This window comes from Cylas formicarius, unplaced genomic scaffold (assembly GCF_029955315.1).
Source record: "Cylas formicarius isolate icCylForm1 unplaced genomic scaffold, icCylForm1.1 PGA_scaffold_3__17_contigs__length_32017465, whole genome shotgun sequence".
NCBI classification, from domain to species: Eukaryota; Metazoa; Arthropoda; class Insecta; order Coleoptera; family Brentidae; genus Cylas; species Cylas formicarius.
Window position 1 is genome coordinate 13,584,402 of NW_026844326.1, and position 21,140 is coordinate 13,605,541.

At 33.9% G+C, this 21,140-nt stretch overlaps 1 protein-coding gene across 1 annotated transcript in view; it reads right to left on the reverse strand.

Moving 5' to 3' along the window:
- Positions 1-2,079: 2,079 nt before the first annotated feature.
- LOC132700050 (alkyldihydroxyacetonephosphate synthase) overlaps positions 2,080-21,140 on the reverse strand; it is a 52,200-nt gene continuing 33,139 nt past the window's right edge. Inside the window, exon 7 of the mRNA XM_060667149.1 lies at positions 2,080-2,764. Coding sequence (XP_060523132.1) covers positions 2,312-2,764 — 453 coding nt within the window. The 3' untranslated portion in view covers positions 2,080-2,311. The remainder of the gene's footprint in view (positions 2,765-21,140) is intronic.

A 21,140-nucleotide genomic window follows, 5' to 3' on the forward strand; every position in this document is an offset into this window, starting at 1 on the left:
CTACAGTCGCGAATGCTATAATCAATATTGTAATAACTAATAAAGAACGGCTGGTACTTTTATTGAAAACATTTCAAAATATGTAATAGAAACTGCAATACCCAGTAAATATTTTGGGAAGTTGTTAGGACAAATATGAATAATAATCGAGCACGTTTTCAAATCATTTTATTGAAATGTCTTCTTAAAAGGTCAGTAGTGAGATGCGCCTCCGCGTAAGTTTCGAAATTCGGTGAATCTTCGTGGCAGATGCCTGTGATAGGTTTTCCTATTATAACATGTTATTAATATAGGCGTTCATGTTTGTGTTCTGATAAGTTAAGAACAATATCAGTCGAAGGGATTATAAATAAGAGCTAATTCTCATTCACCCGCACTTATGTCGATTATGATTATGATTATGTCCTACCCAACATCACATCACTATTGTGGCATTCCGAATGAAAATTGTTTTCAATTTCCGAAAGGACATCCCAGCTTCTCATAGGCCTTCTATATCCTTTATATTACCGAACGATGTGTTCGATACACCCAAGGCAATAAAGCTAAATAGCTCTAAGCAAATAAAAATAAATTCTTTTACTGACAAATACACGGTTATTGGACGTATTCAACAGCATATACTGAGATTCTTGCATATTACATGACACACGGAATATCTTGAAATTTCCTATACCAAGTAGTCTTCGGCTTTCACAAAGGACGATGTGCTGTCAAAAGCTTTGAAGTCAATTCCGATAACGCGAGGTGCCAACTGTCGGATTTAATCCGTTCGACATTCTAATAATAGCCCTTCCTTTATCTTAATCAGTCATCCGGACTATAAAGGGACGCTTCTCGTCCGAGATCGATTTCTTGTCTCGATGTCTCGATAACGCTGCACCGACTAGCTGACCGGGGATGCACTCCAATTTCGGCTATCAATTTATCAATTTACCCGTTTAGGGCCCAATTAAGAGTCATTTGGCGATTAAATAAGGTGACGTGTAACGTGCGACCCAGGAAATTGTCAGTTCCCTACCCCGAACGGCCAGCCCTTAAGCGATACGTTCTCTATCACTGTCTGTTTTTGCCGAATAATGCAAAACATTGATCTATAGAGCAAGAAGTATCCATATCATTCTGAATCTCTATTAAACTAATTTCAGCTCACTCAGCCACCTTCTTCCTGGGTCTTGTTGCTTGTAATTGTAATTATTATAACGCTTCTTGAAGAAAGTGAAATTCAGTTAAAGTAGGAGGTACGGTACTTTAAAAATTTGAATAAAATATCCATAAAAGTGGATAAATATGTTCGTTTGTTACACGAAAATGCACTAGTGCATCCGATAAATTCGTTTTAGGGGTATCAAATTTTTATGAAACCACAGACAAAATTTTACCGTCTATACGCTCATAGTTCACCCATCCTACATATGGATGAAACGTCATAGATTGAAGCTCACAGTAATCGTTTGTTGGGTCTACAGTGAAAACTCCTATGCACAAATATATCAATGTATTAGTGCCGTACTGAAATGGTCATAATTGTGGGATCATACACTCAACAGCAGAATATTTTGATAACTATTTTATGAAACACAGACAACAGACGATCATGACCCAGAAGAATAGAACAGCGTTTCTTGATCCTCGCCGCTATCAAGACCGGTGACTTGAGCTAACCCAATCAGGTTTGGCTGAACCAGGTAATGAAATTTGTAATCAGGTTAGGCATAATTTCGTTTTGACAGGAGTTATGTTTCTGCTGATGAGATTTAACAGCAACTTCCTCTGAACCAAGTTATGAAACACTTAACCGACCAAGAAAACTTGCCGATGAGTCTAAATCTTGATGTTGATTTGTGATCCCAACGGCGTGTTCTTTTCTAATTCAGTTGCCATTGTGAATTTTTTTCATAAGTTAAAGCACTAAATACCATATGGGCCCAGCTTCCAACAAAGCGTCATTTAATTAAAAACATTTTTTCGAAACTGATAGAATTTATCACAATATAACAGCTATAGATTGAGGATCAAAATGCCCAACTTACAGTACTGAAGTGGAGTGGAGTGGAATGGAAAGGATAAAAAAACATCAACATTAAATCAATTTTATTGAAAACAATACGACGAACAACGCACGTTACAAACAGCAAACCTAAACCTATTTCTTTTTTGGTAAATGGCCACACAAAGACGAACGCATAAGTTCGCACTTGATTTATAGAAACAAAATACTAAATGAAAGTCGCTTTGGTATTACCGTGGAAAAGTAAAGTGACAAAATTATTCTAAAGTGTTGCTCGAGCTTTCGTATTTCCGCACTTTTTTATAACTTAGCTTTGGGTATACTACTAACTAAATTGTTAGTTGCGAAAATATTCTTCGGATCCAGTTCTTTCTTCGCGGCGAGATACAAATTAACACCGACCTTTGATATGGTACCCGGGTACCATTTAGTCCTCAGCTTACCCACTCCGTGATGATGGGATATGCTGCCGCCACAATTAACTATCTCGTCCCTAGCTTTTTCTTCGATGGTGTGATGAACGTGGACGGGATCAGTAATATTGCTGTAGTTAAATCCCAAGTAAAAGTAAACAACGCAACCAGCGTCGTAAGTTTGCGTGACTCTGGCGTTGAAAACGTAATACGTGATGCCTTGCTTGCGACATTCTTGTGCAACGACAGTTTTTACGTTTGCGACTAGAGTTAGCACTCTGTCCCAAGGAACGGACGTTTCGAATGATTCGCCAACTACTTTGTACCCCATCGCCAAATCCTGAAACAAAAAGACCATTGCAGATGTAATTGCGGGCAAAATTGAAACAAAGCGAGTTTAAATAAACAATTTCACCACTGAAAAAAAAACGTCAGTAATATTCAATTTGCAAATTATGTTTTCAGTACCTAAATAAGGAAAACAGAAGAACGAAAAGCGGCGAAAATTTTTTGACTAAATGAGGGATTTTCTATTTTTTGACCAATTCATCGAATATCGCGACATATTTTTTTAACCATTGATACGTCATTTAGCACAGATGGAATGAAAGGTCATCTACATAATGCGCATCTTTTTAACTGATTTCGACTTAGAATTTTTTATTATGTAAAGCATGAAAAACTGCCATAATAATGCCATTTGGAATAATGTACAACAGATATAGATAAAAATTAATTTCGTTTAAGTAAAAATACTATAGCAGATATGCAGCTAGATCTTTATATGTATTTAATATCTTACTTTTACCTATTCCAATTTAATTGAAGACTGGTAAGCTATTTACGCTTGACCGGAACTCAATTTATAATGGGTGTTTTCTTTTTCGATGTATAGAACTTTAAGTTGGCATTACTGTTCAAGATGGTAACCGTGATTTATTCTGAGTTTGGTTTGGCAATTCATCATGAACATGAATATCACGCCTGAACAACGCTTGTAAATAGTGCAATTTTATTTCGAAAATAATGGTTCGGTGCGGAATACGTATCGCGCACTACGTCCATTTTATCGACGACAAAATCGTCCATCAGAGCAGTTATTCGATTAATCATGGAATGTTTTCGCACCACGTTTACTCTTATTGATAACTCGCATCCACAGAGACGCCGTACGGTGCGTACAGAAGAAGCTATTGCTGCTGTAAAGCGTAGCATCGAGGAAGACCCGAATGAGTCCATCCGCCATCTTGCACAGGAATTGGATCTGTGTCCATCCACTTTATGGAAGATTTTGCGGAAGGATCTTGGTTTACGTGCTTACAAAATCCAACTCGTGCAAGAATTGAAGCTAAAGATCATCAAGTTGATGGGCCCAAAACGAGATTGCCGTTGTTCCCGATTTTCATAAGCGAATTTTGTTTAGCGATGAAGCGCACTTCTGGTTGAATGGCTACGTCAACAAACAAAACTGCCGCATTTGGAGCGAAGCTAATCCTCAACTGTATGTCGAAACACTGTTACATCCAGAAAAACTGACTGTTTGGTGCGCTTTATGGGCTGGTGGAATTATTGGTCCGTACTTCTTCAAAAACGATGATGGCCAGAACGTTACAGTCAATGGTGATCGGTATACAGCTATGATTACTAACTCTTTCATTCCTGAATTGAATAACCATGGTGTCCAGGAGATGTGGTTTCAACAAGACGGCGTAACATGTTACACAGCTCGTGCCACAATCGATTTATTGAAAGACACGTTTGGTGACCGCCTAATTTCACGTTTTGGACCTGTGAATTGGCCTCCAAGATCTTGTGATTTAACACCGGAGACTACTTTCTGTGGGGCTATGTAAAATCATTGGTCTATGCGGATAAGCCACAAACGCTTGATCATTTGGAAGACAACGGCCACAAATGTTGGAAAAAGTGATCGAAAATTGGACGTCCAGATTGGACTACATCCGCGCCAGCCGTGGCGGTCATATGCCAGAAATCATATTTAAAATGTAATGACACAAGATTATCTTTCGGATAAACAAAATTCATGTCAATCGAATAATCCATCGTTGTTTTATTGCAACTTAAAGTTCTATACATCGAAAAAAAACACCCCTTATATTGGGAGGTATTAATTTGTGGCCAAGCTTCAACACCAATGGATATATTATGTTTTTGTTGAAATTCGGTCAATTTCACGAGATAAAACACAAAGGATCAGCACGTGGTATCTCCTATATTTATAAGGACATGTTTTTAACGCTTAAGTTATATCGAAGGCGACTAATACCAGCGACAATTCAAAACGAAAATTTGGAATTTTACTTTTGATAAAACAAGACGATATTATGTAATTAATTTCATTAAGTACCTATAAATTAAGAATTCCTTAATATTCCATGAAATATTAAAAAATAAAGTCTAGAATATAAAAGAAATAAAATCAAGACGTGCTAAAAAGGTCTAACGTTAACTGTTAACCCCATGTTTGCCGTCTTTTTCAGAAAATGTAATGAGAAATAGAACAGTATTCCGATACACAAAGATACGAAAAAATTCATAAGAAAATTTTTACAAGGATGCACTGCAAGTGTAGTGTAGTACCATTATATAAATTTTTAATTTCATTAGAATTGATTTCGAAACATTGTTTTATTTACAAGTAAGAAAAACCCTAATGCTGTCTTTTAAACTGCCGTTTTATTCAGTTTGCATGCTTTGATATCCCGAAAATGATGCCGGAATATCGCTGTAAAGTATTTTAAAGAAAAGTACAAATACGAGGGCTACCTTTTATATTACGGGATTTGTAATAAAAAATTATGAGCTACCAACAAATATGACTTTCTTGTTTCTCAAAATATTCACCCTGATGATCAATACACTTTTGAATTCGATAAAACCAATCATCAAAGCACTTTTCCCACTTCGATTCGGGCACCTCCAAAACATGCTTTCTAAACGCATCAATCGCTTCTTCTGGTGTCAAAAATCGTTGCCTACGTAATTTATTCTCAACGTATGGGAATAAAAAGAAGTCATTAGGGTGATTCGTCTTCGGCGGTTAGTTTTTCGAATTTCTTCGAAGACTTTTGACAAACAAATTGTTGTGTACCATTTAAAATTGACTGTTTTACCTTTCAACAAAGAAACGGTTGCGACGTGGCCAGTTTTCCAGCTTCGAGGTCCTTCGCGCACGAACAACTTTTGTGGGATTTGTTTGTTTTCCACCCACGTGTTTGGAAGCACCGCGATTGTATTTTTTTAGCATTTCCTTCGACCAATCAACACGAGCCTTTTTTGAGCTGATGTCAAATTGTGTGGAATCCAACGCGAACAAATTTATTTAGCCGCCAAATGCAAAATTGTATGTATGCTGGTCCCACTAATGCCCAAAGATATCTCGATCTCGTGATGATGACGATCCTGCAAAATCAGTTTCCGCACTGCATCAACGTCCTGCTGGACAACCACCGATTTTGGACAAAATTCATCCTTAAGAAAACTACGACCACGACTGAACTCCGAAAACCAGCGATAAACAGATGAATGAATACTTGCGAAATTAAGAAAATACCAGGGTTAAATCTTCATTGTTTTTTACTCCACTTAATGAGAACGAATTAAAAACACAGTTGTCACGAAAACATGGAAAGCACATGGGATAGACGACCTCCCAGCTATTTTTAAAATATTTTACAACTATATATTATAATATGTATATATAATAATGTAATATAATCCATATCATGAATAGAATATTCACAACATGCCTTTCAAGTATTAAAATAACAAGTAATGGTTCCTTGGACAAATCTCATGAGAAACTAGCTACTAACTATCATCCAATCTCCTTAATATCTAATGTAGCAAAAGCATTTGAAATACTGTTGAAATTTGGAATTATAAAAAAACACTTTGCACAGAAATCAAGTTGAATCTCTGTCGACGGCTGAATCTGGAGTAGTTTATTGATTGATTGATTCTAGAATTATTTGGGTGACAAAATTCAGCAGTTGGAGGTGCAGCAAAGTCGAGTTGGAGTACCCCAAGGTTATTGGACCAATCTCCTATATATATATATATATATATATATATATATATATATATATATATATATATATATATATATATATATATATATATATATATATATATATATATATATATATATATATATATATATATAAACGACCTGTTTGATTTTGTAAAAAGTGCATTCTGCATCTCCTAGTGCGGTGATACAACCGCCATTTTTAATTCTAAATGCTGGATTCAGCTTAAAACTATAATACCACTATGAAATGAGAAATATAAAGTTAAAAATAGATTGATCTTATTATGCTCAGTACAAATTGGGATAAAAGAAAAAGTTTTCCGTAAGAAGTCGCTCGACAGGGAATGCCACGGTAAAAATAACTGCCGCTGTAGGGATAAAATTCAGATTGTTGATGTGATAAAACACCTGACATGCAGAAGTAACTGTAAAACACATAAAACAATCAAAAAGATGAAAAGAAAGATCAGGGTATGAGCGAGGTGGTGGAGAGTAACATAAGCAGATCCGTCAAGAATTTCATATCCATACCTGACAGAGTTTGCGTGTTACAGTTCAATACATCGCCTATACCAATTTTATATAGGTTCATGCTCCGACGTGTCACGGTTCTGATGATGAATTAGAAGTTTTTTATGACGACGGACTTAACCATACCCTCGAAAGTTAATATAATTATGGGTGACCTTAATGCAAAAGTATGAAAAGGTCGAAGAGAGGTAATAGTAGGGAATTATCGAGGAGATCGATTGATAAAGTTTTGTCAGGAAAACGACTTAATTATTGCAAATACACATTTTAAGCAACCCTCACGGCGTCTATATACATGGATTTCGTCATTAATAACAAAAGGTTCAGGAATACCATACAAAATGATAAAGGCGAACCCAGGCGCAGATGTATTCACAGATCATTCATTGTTGGCTGGTACATTGAAACTGAAATTAAAAAAGATCAGAAAATCTCAGGCCATACAAACTATAGATACAAGAAAGCTTTTAGTTTCAGCAATAAGAATAGAAGTGCGAGAAGAATTAAATTCAAGATTGGGTATCATTCATCAAACGTTAAATGAAGACGACACTGAAAATACATGGAGACAGATTAAAAAGTCCGCAGTAGAAGTTCATCAAGCTAAGCTGAAAAGTACCAAAACTAAACACAAAATTTCGATAATCTCTTTGGAAACGATAGGAGTACTTCAGATAACATTACATGTAAACATATTAATAAAATGTAAAAAATGGACCAGGAAAAAACGAAGTCCAGATAGAAACGTTGGATGAAGAACTAAACTCCAAATACAAAACCGGAAGAATTCCTAAAGATTGGTTCAGGTCAACTTTCGTTGTTCTGCCAAAGAAAGCAAACTGCAGGTATTTCAAAGAATATTGAACGATCAATTGATGGAACCATGTATTAAAGTTGTTCTTGAAAATCATTAACTCCAGAATATACATAAAATGCAAAGAAAACATTGGTATCTCTCAACGTGGTTTTAAAAGTGGTTGCTCAAGTAATGAGAAATGAAAAATATAAATTGCTGCATGTAATAATGTAAAAATCACTTGAAAAATAGAGGAAAAACGTGATCCTGGTCGCCAAAGAATGTCTTGCCTGAAAAATCTTCATCAGTGGTATGGAGCACACCGCTGCTGCGGACAAACTGATAACAATTTGACGGTAAGTTGCAAATATATTGCTGAAAGGTGTAAAGGTTTAAAGAATAACATTTCTATATCAAAATCTATCATTACGAACAATTGTTATTTATTATTTCTTGAGTAAAATCAACAGAGCAATTTGTTTTGTGTTTGGATTTGAAACCAGTAAGCTTTTTCCTTAATGTTAAACACTCAGATATATCCATAAAGACATTAAAGCACAATTTTACTTCCGAAGTTGCTTAATATCCTTTCCGCCAGAGGTCTTATTGAATTCCAAAATCGCCAATACTCTGAATGCTAAAAAGTTTCACTGAAGAGTGCGGAACAGTTGGGAAGGGAACAACGCGCACGTTTCGTGATCCAACGAGCCATTACGTCGATTGTATTCATTTACAGCCGTACTAACGGAGCCAGTCTCCGAATTAAGTATAATTAATGAAATAAAACGAAAAGCTTTTATGCCGAACCAAATTTCGGGACGCCTTAAATAATAACTCTTAAAACAACACCGTATCCGCTTTAATAAACTTGGAGTAACGTCGGAGCCGGACCGTATTAATATTATTGTTAATTTTACGCTTTACGCAAAGCCTTAAAAGCCTTCGGTGGGGTTGGCCGTACGGTTTTTCGAATTAAGCCTAATGAAATTTCGCTTCTGCGTCCGGTCGAGGGTTTATTTTTGTTTCGGGGAGAAATCCCGACCATTAGACTGCTTTCCGACTAGAAATTTTAACAATGAAGTTATTACTCGGAAACTAAAGCCTCGAGAGTTTTCGCGCGAATTCACACGGCAAAACAGTGGCGTGACATAGGCAGCCTTAAGTTAAAAATTTGATACGAAAACATCAAGCGCTATACATAAGTATAAGTATAAAGATAAGTAATGGGTGTTTATTTTTCGATGTATAGAACTTTAAGTTGGTATTACTGTTTGGTTTGGCAATTCATCATGAACAGACTCATGCCTGAACAACGGTTGCAAATAGTGCAATTTTATTTCGAAAATAATGGTTCCCTGCGGAATACGTATCGCGCACTACGTCCATTTTATCGTCGACAAAATCGTCCATCAGAGCAGTTAATTCGATTAACCATGGAACGTTTTCGCACCACGTTTACCATTATTTATAAATCGCATCCCCAGAGACGCCGTACGGTGCGTACAGAAGAAGCTATTGCTGCTGTACAGCGTAGCATTGAGGAAGACCCGAATGAGTCTATCCGCCATCGAGCACAGGAATTGGATCTGTGTCCATCCACTTTATGGAAGATTCGTGCAAGAATTGAAGCCAAACGATTATTAAGTAAGGCGTAGATTCGTCGAATGGGCCCAAAACGGGATTGTCGTTGTTCCCGATTTTCATAAGCGAATTTTGTTTAGCGATGAAGCGCACTTCTGGTTGAATGGCTACGTCCACAAACAAAACTGCCGCATTTGGAGCGAACCTGGTCCTCAAGTGTATGTTGAAACACCGCTACATCCAGAAAAACTAACTGTTTGGTGCGCTTTATGGGCTGGTGGAATCAATGGTCCCTACTTCTTCAAAAACGATGATGGCCAGAACGTTACAGTAAATGGTGATCGGTATAGAACTATGATTACTAACTCTTTCATTCCTGAATTGAATAACCATGATGTCCAGGAGATGTGGTTTCAACAAGACGGCGCAACATGTTACACAGCTCGTGCCACAATCGATTTATTGAAAGACACGTTTGGTGACCGCCTAATTTCACGTTTTGGATCTGTGAATTGGCCTCCAAGATCTTGTGATTTAACAACGCTAGACCACTTTCTGTGGGGCTATGTAAAGTCATTGGTCTATGCGGATAAGCCACAAACGCTTGACCATTTGGAAGACAACATTCGCCGTGTTATTGCCGATATACGGCCACAAATGTTGGAAAAATTCATCGAAAATTGGACGTCCAGATTGGACTACATCCGCGCCACCCGTGGCGGTCATATGCCAGAAATCATATTTAAAATGTAATGCCACAAGATTATCTTTCGGATAAACAAAATTCATGTCAATCGAATAATCCATCGTTGTTTTATTGCAACTTAAAGCTCTATACATCGAAAAAAAAACACCCTTTATATAGAATTCTTCCTAATGTATCTTGGTCACCCATACAAATTCGTTCTATCAGTGTGCCCATTACAAATTACTTATACCCACATACCGGATCGTCAAAGGCAGGGTTGCCGAATGACCTCTTCGACATTCTAGCCGCACCCTTGCGTCTGACGCTGTTGTAAACCGAGAGGTTGTCTATACTGTACTCGTCCAAACTCACAGGGGGTACATCTCGGTCCGCAGCATTGAATAAATTGAATAAATACATGAAAATAAGTACAAGGTGTTACGTTCCAATTGCGACCTTAACTCATATTTGTAAGTAAAAAATTACCTGTGAATATAGACCTTATTAATTAAATCATGCCTGTTGTGCTAATTCCATTTTAGTATGCCTGGTACTTTCCTTTAAATCAATATTAATTTACGATTTTGATTGCGTTCTTTTTTCTCCCTGGGAAGGTAAATCAGTCGTTACTTACAGATATTGCTTTTTGCTAGTGATTTTACCTTGTGAATGTTATCCTTTGCCTCTGTGTTCGGAAGTATAAATATGTAATGGTATAGCGGCAGGATATTGAAAAGACTCCCTTGACATTACTATTGTTTTGATTTTGAGTTTTATTTCGCTCCCTAAATGATGCAACTGCGTATAATTTAATATTTCTTTGCATTCTTTTTTTTACTAATAATTGAAGAGTACAGGGGAAAAAAGATGACGGTGCAAAGCACATAATTCTGAGTAATTGTGATTTTTATTCAGAAGGAGTACTCTAGAACATGGTAAACAAAAATAGGATTTTGGAATATAATTATTGCCAACTTGAACTAGAATACGTTTTGGCAGAATATACAAAAAATATATAAATTGTCAATGTAAAAGTATAGAAAATAAACTTTGATTCCAATAGAAAATAAACTTTTCAATAAAGATGCAGGTATTGCTGTAAAAAAATTCTGCGCTTTTTGAGACCAAAATATTTTTAGATGCTGTAGGTCTTTAAATTTAGCTTCAGGTATTGACCCATCATAAGCTAAAGTTGAAAGCAAAAAACACTTTTCAGGAAAGTTTATTCCTTTTTTGTTTTATGACAACATTTTCAGAGTTCTCGACCATTATAACTTTCCCTATGTATGTATGTGTATGTATACGAAGCTTTTTTTCGTTTACAGTTAATCCTTTGACCGGTCTTGAAGGAAAAAGACACTTAGGCATATAGATAGATATCCGTAGGAAATTTGGTCTTCTAGAGAAAGAACTTTAAAAGGGTTTTTTTTTGTTCGGGAATCCCTTTAAACTGCATTCCATTCGTGAGGCAGTTCAAGGTACGTGTTCTGTTTCACTAAACCCATATTTGTATCACATTCTAGATACGAATGTCCACGAACAGGAAAATGATGAAATGAACAATATAATGTAACATTCAAAACACCGTGAAATTTTTATTTTTATTTTTATCCAGATGGTTAATAATGTAATAACATAGCAAAGAAGAAATATCACCCTTGTATCCTGAAACATCAGTATAAGTGTAGAAAAGAGCTTCAGAGGTCGAAAGGACATGTATATTGAACATGTAGAATGAGAGTTGTCTTCGATAATACGTGTCATTAGATGTAACATTCGGCAGATGAAGATTTTTTTGAAAATCCATTACAATAGCTTCCTTGGTTTTGTCTTCTTTATAAAAGATATCTGCTCTTTTTTAAATGTACTTCTTTTTACACTTGCAAGCTTCACAGTTCTGTGTGTAACTGCAGTGCATTGTGGTCATCTGCACTTTGATTAATTTTTTTTCAATGTCGTCAATTTTTACTTTCAACTAATCGTGGGCACCCAAAAACAATATTATACTTGGTGTTGAATATTTCTCTATATTTTTCATCAGAAACTAATTTATCAGGATATTTTTTTGTACATAGAGTACGTTTTCTTAATATCGAGCTCAGCAGATAAATAAATCTTTGTTGTTTTAGCCAAGCCATAGTGAGACTTTCTACTCTTAACGACATCTAATATGTTACATGACCGAATCTGTTACTTCTCTAGAAAGTCGGTCAGGTCTGGAAGAGTTCTTTCCTCGCATATCTAATAGCGCTGAATCGTTTGATTTCAATCCGTTTTGTATAATTCGTAGCCTTTTTGCAGTTATGCCACGTAAGGCTAAAAAAATTTTATAGCACACTGGGATTTCACAATGTTCGTAGTTATTTAATAATCTCATCTTTTAAGTCTACGAAAATGAATGACAATCAGCTTCATCTTCAGATTTCCTGGGACGATGGCGTGTTACAGGTTTGCACGTTATCAAACCACTCAGATAAAGGGATTGTTCATCATAACTTTGTAGTTGGCTAAACTTAGACACGATCATGCTTAAATCGGCTGCAGTGAGATTTTGGAAATATTTAAGTTTTGAACATTTGCAGTCCAGTTTGATGACTACTTTTTAGTTCCATCCTTCATTCGTCCATATGATTTTCTTTTCCTTGTTTTTTGTTGCTCAGCCATTATTCAACAAGAAATACCCCACAAAAAACAGAATAATCAATAATTACACCAACTTCAACGTCAATAAAAACAAGTCGGTAACTAGGGACTGAACTACATCCATTGTTATAAAAATTATTTTTAGAGATAGACTAATAAGGGTCAAACACGGTAGTCAAACCCGCATTTTCAGGTTACCTACAGTTTTTAAATAAGAAATCTTCATTTATTTATATGATGGAAATATTAAATATTGAATATTACAATAATGAAAAAGAATAACACAGATAAAACACTAAGATCGTTGCGTTTTCCATCGCACAGATTCCAACAGAGGCAGGTGAGTTTTCAATGGTTTTAAAATCAACGCGAAACATATCGAGCACTTCTACAGGTGAAAAAGGCATTTTTTTACAAATAAGACCACCAGAATACACTATAAATAGCTGCAAACATAATTGAATTTAAAAAAAAATTGTGTGGACGGATGGCAACATTCAATCATATTGAATGAGTCTATTTTATTATTGATGTTTTAAATATAATGTCAATATAAAAATGCGACGTTATTTGGAGTTCGTATTTTTTTACTGATATTATAAATTAGGATAAAGATATCGAAAAGTGATATCGTTGTATTTAATTTTTTTGAGAAAATAAATATTATTTATAGTGATGTCTCAAAATGCCCTCTAACAGTGATGCAAGCAATCTAAATCAATTTGCTCATTGCAACGTTGATAGCCTAAAAAGAGTCCCTTTCAAGAACCCCAAATTTAACGAAAGGCGTTCAGATAATCTGAAATTATTGACATTTATTTCCGAAAATGTTAGGACACCTTCATCACTTTCCCTTGATAGACAGAGAAAAAACCATTTTCCAGCTTTACAAAGGTATCCATTTTAGCTATCTGCAATATAAAATTATTTCTCTAAAAACGGGATTTTGTAATAATAATTTTTGAAACCTTCACTTGTAAGTCCACAGATTCCCTAAATGATTTGTAAACTAAATAATAGGCTTTTTGTTTTACAATCAAATTTATGAACCATCTCACCTTTTTGGTACAATCACATTGTCGTAAATTTGGATAAGGTCTTTGTTATTTCGAACTGGTAAACTTAACATGTAATGTTAATGATATACGGTAATTTTCTTTTCGCTGGAACGGCTAAGTTGAATTTTATCCGGAATTGTTGGGAAACTTTGGGAGAAACATGTAATTAAAAGGGAACGTAGAGATACCGGGGATGCATCTGCTTGTTGTGGGCATAGTTCAAGCTGTATCATCGCGGACCGAAACGGCCAACTTGGTCCATTGTTGTCAGCAGACAAACAGAAAAAACTGGGATATTCTTAAATCTGGTAATCTTGGGATTATACCAAATCTCATTCAGAACTTGTTTTCATAATAATTAAAAATTAAAAATTTAATCTAAATTGATTGATTTTAGTTTATTAAAAACCCAAAAATTCCAAAATCCAAAATTGAAGATTTTTTTTTTGGGCTGATTTAGAAATACTTTCCGGGCTTCCGCGTCATTTTCTAAAAAACAAATTTTCAAAGAGACACGGAAGAATTCCACAATTAAAAGTGATTTATAATATGTAAATTAATTTTTTAAATAAATTTCGTAAAACATAGCTTGCCATGTTGATTTTCCAAAAGAGGAATTCCGTGCGAGTTAACCTAAAAAACGCCCGAGGTTAATTTAATTTTGAAAGGTGTACGAGACAGGCATAATACCACGAACCAGGCGACAGATTGCATTTCTTTGCTTTAAAATGTGCGGTATTATGCAAAACGGTCGAACCAAGTTCGAAAACTCAAACAGAATTTTTAAATTAACGTCTAGGGAAGACATAATTTCATTTTTAAGAGTCGGAAATACGCCGTTCAATTTTTATCCATTTTTCAAATTCTGATACTTTCATTAGATTCGTGATTTAATATTTTTGTTACAATTAATCAATAAAGAAAGACAAGTACTATTGGATTCGTCGCAAATAGCAGGTGTCCTTAAAAACTAAAAGCCATAGCTATAGGTTTTTTTCGGATGGGAAACTTGAATATGGGCACTGTGGCAGGTAGAGGGCGCTTCATACCGCACATTTGATGGTTTAAAATAATCCTAACTATTTGTTAAGAAAATTATTTCCTGAATATTTCCAAACAAAAAACATACCGTTATTGAGATAATTAAGTAACGTAAGTAATTAAAGTCATTTGCTGTGGAGGTATTTCGGTTTTTGCTGTTTATTTAAATGTTTACATTATTTTCATTAAAAAATGTTGATTAGAATTTCTTTAGTTATACCAAATGGATTTTTTGCAGAGTGTGTAAAAAAACATCATGTTTGGTGAATATTTATAATAAATTGTTCCTCGGCAAATTTCCAATATTGTAAATACACCAAATGAAACATTTATTTGATAAAGAAAATGTTGCCGTCAAATATACTGAAATATCTTGGAAGCTTCCGCGACTGGTTTTTTTTTATAATCGAGGTGCAATAATTTTTGTCACTGTTCTTGCTATTCACTAATAGTAAATTATTAATAATACTATATAACTTGACAAATAAATATATATTATTTGAAGAAAATGTATGAGATGTAAGGAAATTTATTTATTCTATAGGGACCCTTTTTGTTTCCGCGAAACGAACCTTCCAACACCGTCGAATCTTAAAAGTGAATTACCTATGACCCACAATTGTTATAAAATCCAAGAAAACAAAATTATAACGGATTTAGTCAGTAGATATTCACAAATTATTGAAAAATTAATAAACCGTATAAAGTTATTGTAATAAATAATTAGACATTTCATTAACCCACCATCGAACATCTAAATGAAAGTCGTAATTAGCAATAACGTCCATTTATTTAAAGCATTTTTTAATATTAATTCTACTAAAACTGAAAATATTAGTTCAAAAATAAAAAATAAAAATAGCATCTGACCACGTATATTTCAAAAACTTATCCTCATTTCTATTAACTTTCTGCCTTAAAAATTGCCAGGATCCCTTAAGTTTACTTATTATCTTGTTCATATAAAAAAAAAAACATTGTGTGATGCTGTCACTAAGACGTAGTTAGCTTACGACCCAATCTTAAATCTATCTAAATCAAAAATCTATCTGGATAAAATTAATTAAATTAAATTAATTAAATAATTAATTATTAATGTAAATATTGCAAATCAAAATTTTTTGGAAGCACATATTTAAAGCAAAACGCTCGAAGTTTTATTGATTCAGGAATTTTGATTAGAAAAGTTGATTTTAAATATCAGAAGCAAATTTTTTGTGGCTTTCGAATAGCGAAAAAATCTCCGAAAATGTTATAATTTAATCCCAGCAAAACTAATTAAGTTATTCTCTGACTGGTATGATCCAAAATTTCATTTTATTTCAAAATAAGCGAGTAGAAATTTCCCTGCTCGACGTTAGTCACGTCATCACTTGGGACAATTGCGGTACTTTGGTCACGTGTTTGGGGGTGATCGGAATATTCAAATTTTAATCAGTGGATGTAATTATGCCGTTTCCCGAAAATGCAAACTAAAACTAACCAAAACTAACCAAAAACTAATGGTCGTAGAAAAAATGACAACATATATCATTAAAAAACGCTAGTGCCAGAAAGATAGTACTCATTTTAATTTTAGTAGGGACAAATATTTCTTAACCATTTAAATCTACAACCTTTCCTGTAAAAATGTCGGGCAAAAAAAATGAATAAAATTTTAAAAACCATCCAAATCGGTTTATTTTTTATCAGTTACTGCTAAAAAAACATTGTTTCTCTATAAACAATATAAAAAGTTTTGGTACAAAAGTTGTAAAATTTCAAGTTAAAATAGTTTATAATTTTGCACAATTAATATTTTTTTTACTGTTTTGAAATTTTTTTTGTCAACATTTTAAAGGCTCATGATTGTTTTATAAAAAAATCGATTCATTGATTTTTAATCGTTCAAAACAATATTACACTTTGGAGTTTGTTTTTTTGTTATAAACAAAGGCGAATATCCTGATAAATGATCCTTGTAGCCGATAATATTAGACAAATTGCATACGTGTATCAAATTTGTTGCATATTTATATAAATTTTATTTTTTTCCAAATATCTAAAGTAAAACAAATACAATACGTTTGTTTACCGGTGCATATTTACTCGTCCAATTCGATGATAAATAAATCAATTTCGAACAGATTAGTTAACAAAGCAGAGAATTAAACGTCATCAAATTGTAAATTCATTAAATTAAGAGCAGCACGGCAAATTAATTTTGCAACAAAATTATAAGGGACACGCATTGGGTATATTAGGGTCATTACATTTTATGAACCCGATGTCAATCTAGATCCCATAATAAATTGATTGGGACTTTTGTCGCGGATAAAACAAATACGTACAGCAAACAATGTGAAACTCGACGTCTGTGCGGATTGAAGATAAAAGCTGTCACTTACGGCGACATCAAAACCGGTATCTAAATTTCTTTCCCAATTATCTTTGTCATATTGACACAACAATAAAGTATTAGACCGGGGCCATTTGCTTTGCCAAAGAATATGACGAACATCAGCTTTCAAAAATCGTTTGCCAATTTTCACAGTTATTTCATTTCATTTGCAAAAAATTTGTTCACTGTTAATTATTTTCAATATTATAAGACGTACACAAATATGTGAAAATATCGTCCATCGTATGTATTTTCTTTTGTTTCTTGGCACAAATTCAAAGCAAATAAATTAGATTAAAATTGATCAATTAATATGAATTAAAAACCAGATATGTATAATACGTAAAATGAGTAATGGTTTTGGTAAATTGTTTTGGTGGCATTGTTAATTTCAATGCCATTAAATTATAAGTTGAAACAATTTTCAAGTAATACAATCCATCAATATGTTATGCTTATGTTTTTATTCTCTAAATGACACCAGCATTTATATTTTACATTTTAATCACTACACGGCTGTCCTTAAAGAACTGTTAAATGTATTGAGTTTTTTTTTATAACACTGTCTTTATATTATAAAATAAAATTAGCGAAATTAGCACTAAAGTATAACAATAAACAATTATAAAAAACTTTGCCCAGGATATCTAAATCTAATCTATTTTTTTTGCGCCATATGGTATTTTTTTAAATAAAAGTGTGATTGCACCTTGCTTTTTACGATGTTCAGAAAATTTATAGTGAATTTTGTCTCATTCTGCTGTAAAGTTTGTTTATTGGGTAGTGAATTTAGACATAATTAAAAAGTTAGTTACTATCAGATTGGAATGCAATTGAGGGCACCTTTTATTAAATTGGAAAATTTATTATCATTGAGATAAAAAATATGATTTATTGTTACGCTTTAATGCAAATTTAGCTTAAATAAATTAAATGCTTCTCAAGTTTTCAATAATTCAAAAATTACTTTTATCAATAATTGACATAATATTAAGTAACTATAATAGACCCCCTTGAGGAGTTGCACTAGTTGACTTTATACAAACGGTTTAAATCATAGATTTAGTTTTAAGTAAAGAAATAATAATCACCCTCGAAACGTAAGGGGACCAGATTTTTAGATGTGCAAAACGTGACGACTCTATTTGGGGGGGGGGGGGGTATCAACGTATTTTTGTTTATTTTTAATATAATTACAATTTATAAATTCCTTGACACATTTTTTGTTTGAGTAAATTTCTTCCAGTAGATTGTTGTCAATTTTTAAAATATTGTACAAATCTTCACAAGAATCAAATTATTGTGACACATTTTATTTACAAGTTCTGCTAATGATAAATTCTTTTCTTCATCTCCGTAAGTTGTTTTACGAAAAAATCCTGCATTTTGGAAGATGATGCAACAACATTTAAACGTCTTTTCGGTTTCTGTGCTATGCAATCGTTTTGAGATTTTGTAATAAAAGGAAATTCACTTCTTAAATTGGCGTTGAATTTATATAATCTTTTCTTACTCACTTTGTTAAAAATCTAAAAAATTTAATCAAATTATAAATTATATATACTCAAAAACACGCAAGTAACAATTCGATTTTTTATATCTTTAAGTGTATAATTATATATTAATTTGTGATTATCTAACTGAAATTTTATAAACACATACAGTACAAATATTCGTTTTATATCGGCAAAATTTCGCCAAATTAATTTGCACTAAACATAATTTACATGAACATATTTTATTGCTGTTTGACTTTTGACTTAAAATATTTGCAAAATTTTGTTCGTATATTTCTTTCTAAAATTTCTCTTAGGATTAACGTTTTGTTATGAATATAAAATATGAAGACTACGAGTATTTTAAGCTAAGTTTAAGAAAATTAATGTACTTATGAAATATATAAATACAGTTACATAAATTTTCTATGGTAAATAGCAGATTCGTAATATTTATGTTTATGTTTAGTTAGCTTGCTAGCACGCAGTAGCACACGAAGTAATCATCTGAGAGGCAAATACAATATAAATGGGTAGCCCGTACTATTCTTGGAACGCAAAACAATGATTCTCATAAATATAAAATTTAATTTAATTCTAAAAGTCTGGAACTTTTGAAAAACGTTGAGGGACATGTAACTCTGGTATCAATACTCGCAATAAGGAACTGTTCGACAATTATAATTCAACCCAATTTAAATCATGCTTTAGCTATGACGCTGTCAAAGCTTACAATAAACTACGTCTCAATTAAGATCTGTCATCTCCTTAACTACTTGCAAACAAAAACGTAGGATACGCATTTTTGACAGCAGAAATCAAGCATCTACGGAAAACGGTGTTATATTTCTATTTAGAATTTTTCTTTGGTAATTTGTTATATTAATTTTTCGAAGAAACTTCCCGAAACTCTCACCATCATTTCAGATATATTAAAATCCGATAATCTGGAACCAAACCTTCTCACCTTAATTGAAAAATGCTGGTCTGGAAAATATTTTTCATATAACGCTCAAATTTTTGAACAAACATCGGCAGCAGCTATGGGTTCTCCACTATCACCATTCATCACGAATATATTTATGGAAGCCTTGGAGAAGAAAGGTTTCGACACCTATCATCTAAAACCAAAATTATGATAACGCTACGTCGATGATACTTTTGTTATTTGGCCTCATAGTCAGGAATTCTCAGTAGACTTTCTTAGACATTCAACTCTATACACCCTAACATACCTTTTACCATTGAAGTAGAAACTAATAACAACCTTCCATCCTTAGTTATTCATACCAATAGAAAATCAGGCCTAACATTCGGTCACTGTGTTTACAGAAAACCGGCGCACCTTAATGCATTGTCACATTACCATCCGGCCCAAAATTAAAACACCTTACCTCTGCTCTTCTCTCTAATAATTTCCAGATTGAAGATATTGAGCGTTCCACCACAAAATACACATCACCACAACCTGCCAATAGCAATAAAACATCATCCAAACATCACTGACCACATATCAAACGTTCTAAAGTAATATAACGTCAATATCTTCGATACGTCAAATACAAAATTCCATTTGAGATGCCAGGAGTAATGCGGCAAAGATGCATATGCGACAAAAAATACATTGGTGAGACGGTCGAAACTGGGCTCAAAGAACATGAAAGAGCGTTAAGACTAAGACAAATAAACTCATCAGCTGTTGCCGAACACACTCACGAAACCGGACATAAAATTTTATTCGATAAAACTAAAATTCTGGCATGTAATCAATTCTTCTAAAAACAAAAAATCCGAGGGTCTATAGAAATCTATAAACAACCTAACAAAGGCGTAAAGGCAGTCGGTACTAGAGAAGCACTCTTTGTAGTACAAGTCTTGTTCCAGAGATGTCGCGACGTGAATTGCGACGTATATCCATTGACCATCAAAAAGCATTTGACCGAGTAAAACACGAAATTATGGTCAAAATACTGAAAGAAACAGGTATCGACGACAAGGACCTGAGAATTATCGGGAACCTCTATTGGAACCAAGTAGCTAATTTTAGAGTGGAAGGAGAACACACCGATTACGTAAAAATATAACGAGGGGTCCAACAGGGTTGCATATTTTCACCGCTTATATTCAATCTCTACTCAGACTGCATCTTAAATGAAGCCTTGGACGGCATGGACAGGAGAATTTTGATAAATGAACACAGGCTCAACAACATCAGGTATGCTGATGATACAATTGTCTTTGCTGACAGTCTCGAAGACCTACAGGCCCTGATGGACAAAATTGCACAGCGCAGCAGTCAATACGGCCTTGAAGTCAACTTAAATAAGACCAAACTTATGATAATCAGCAAAGAAAAAATAACAGGAAGTCATCTAATTTTAAACCAAGCTGCTATCGAAAGAGTGGATCACTGCAAATATTTGGGAACCATCATTAATGAGGACTGGA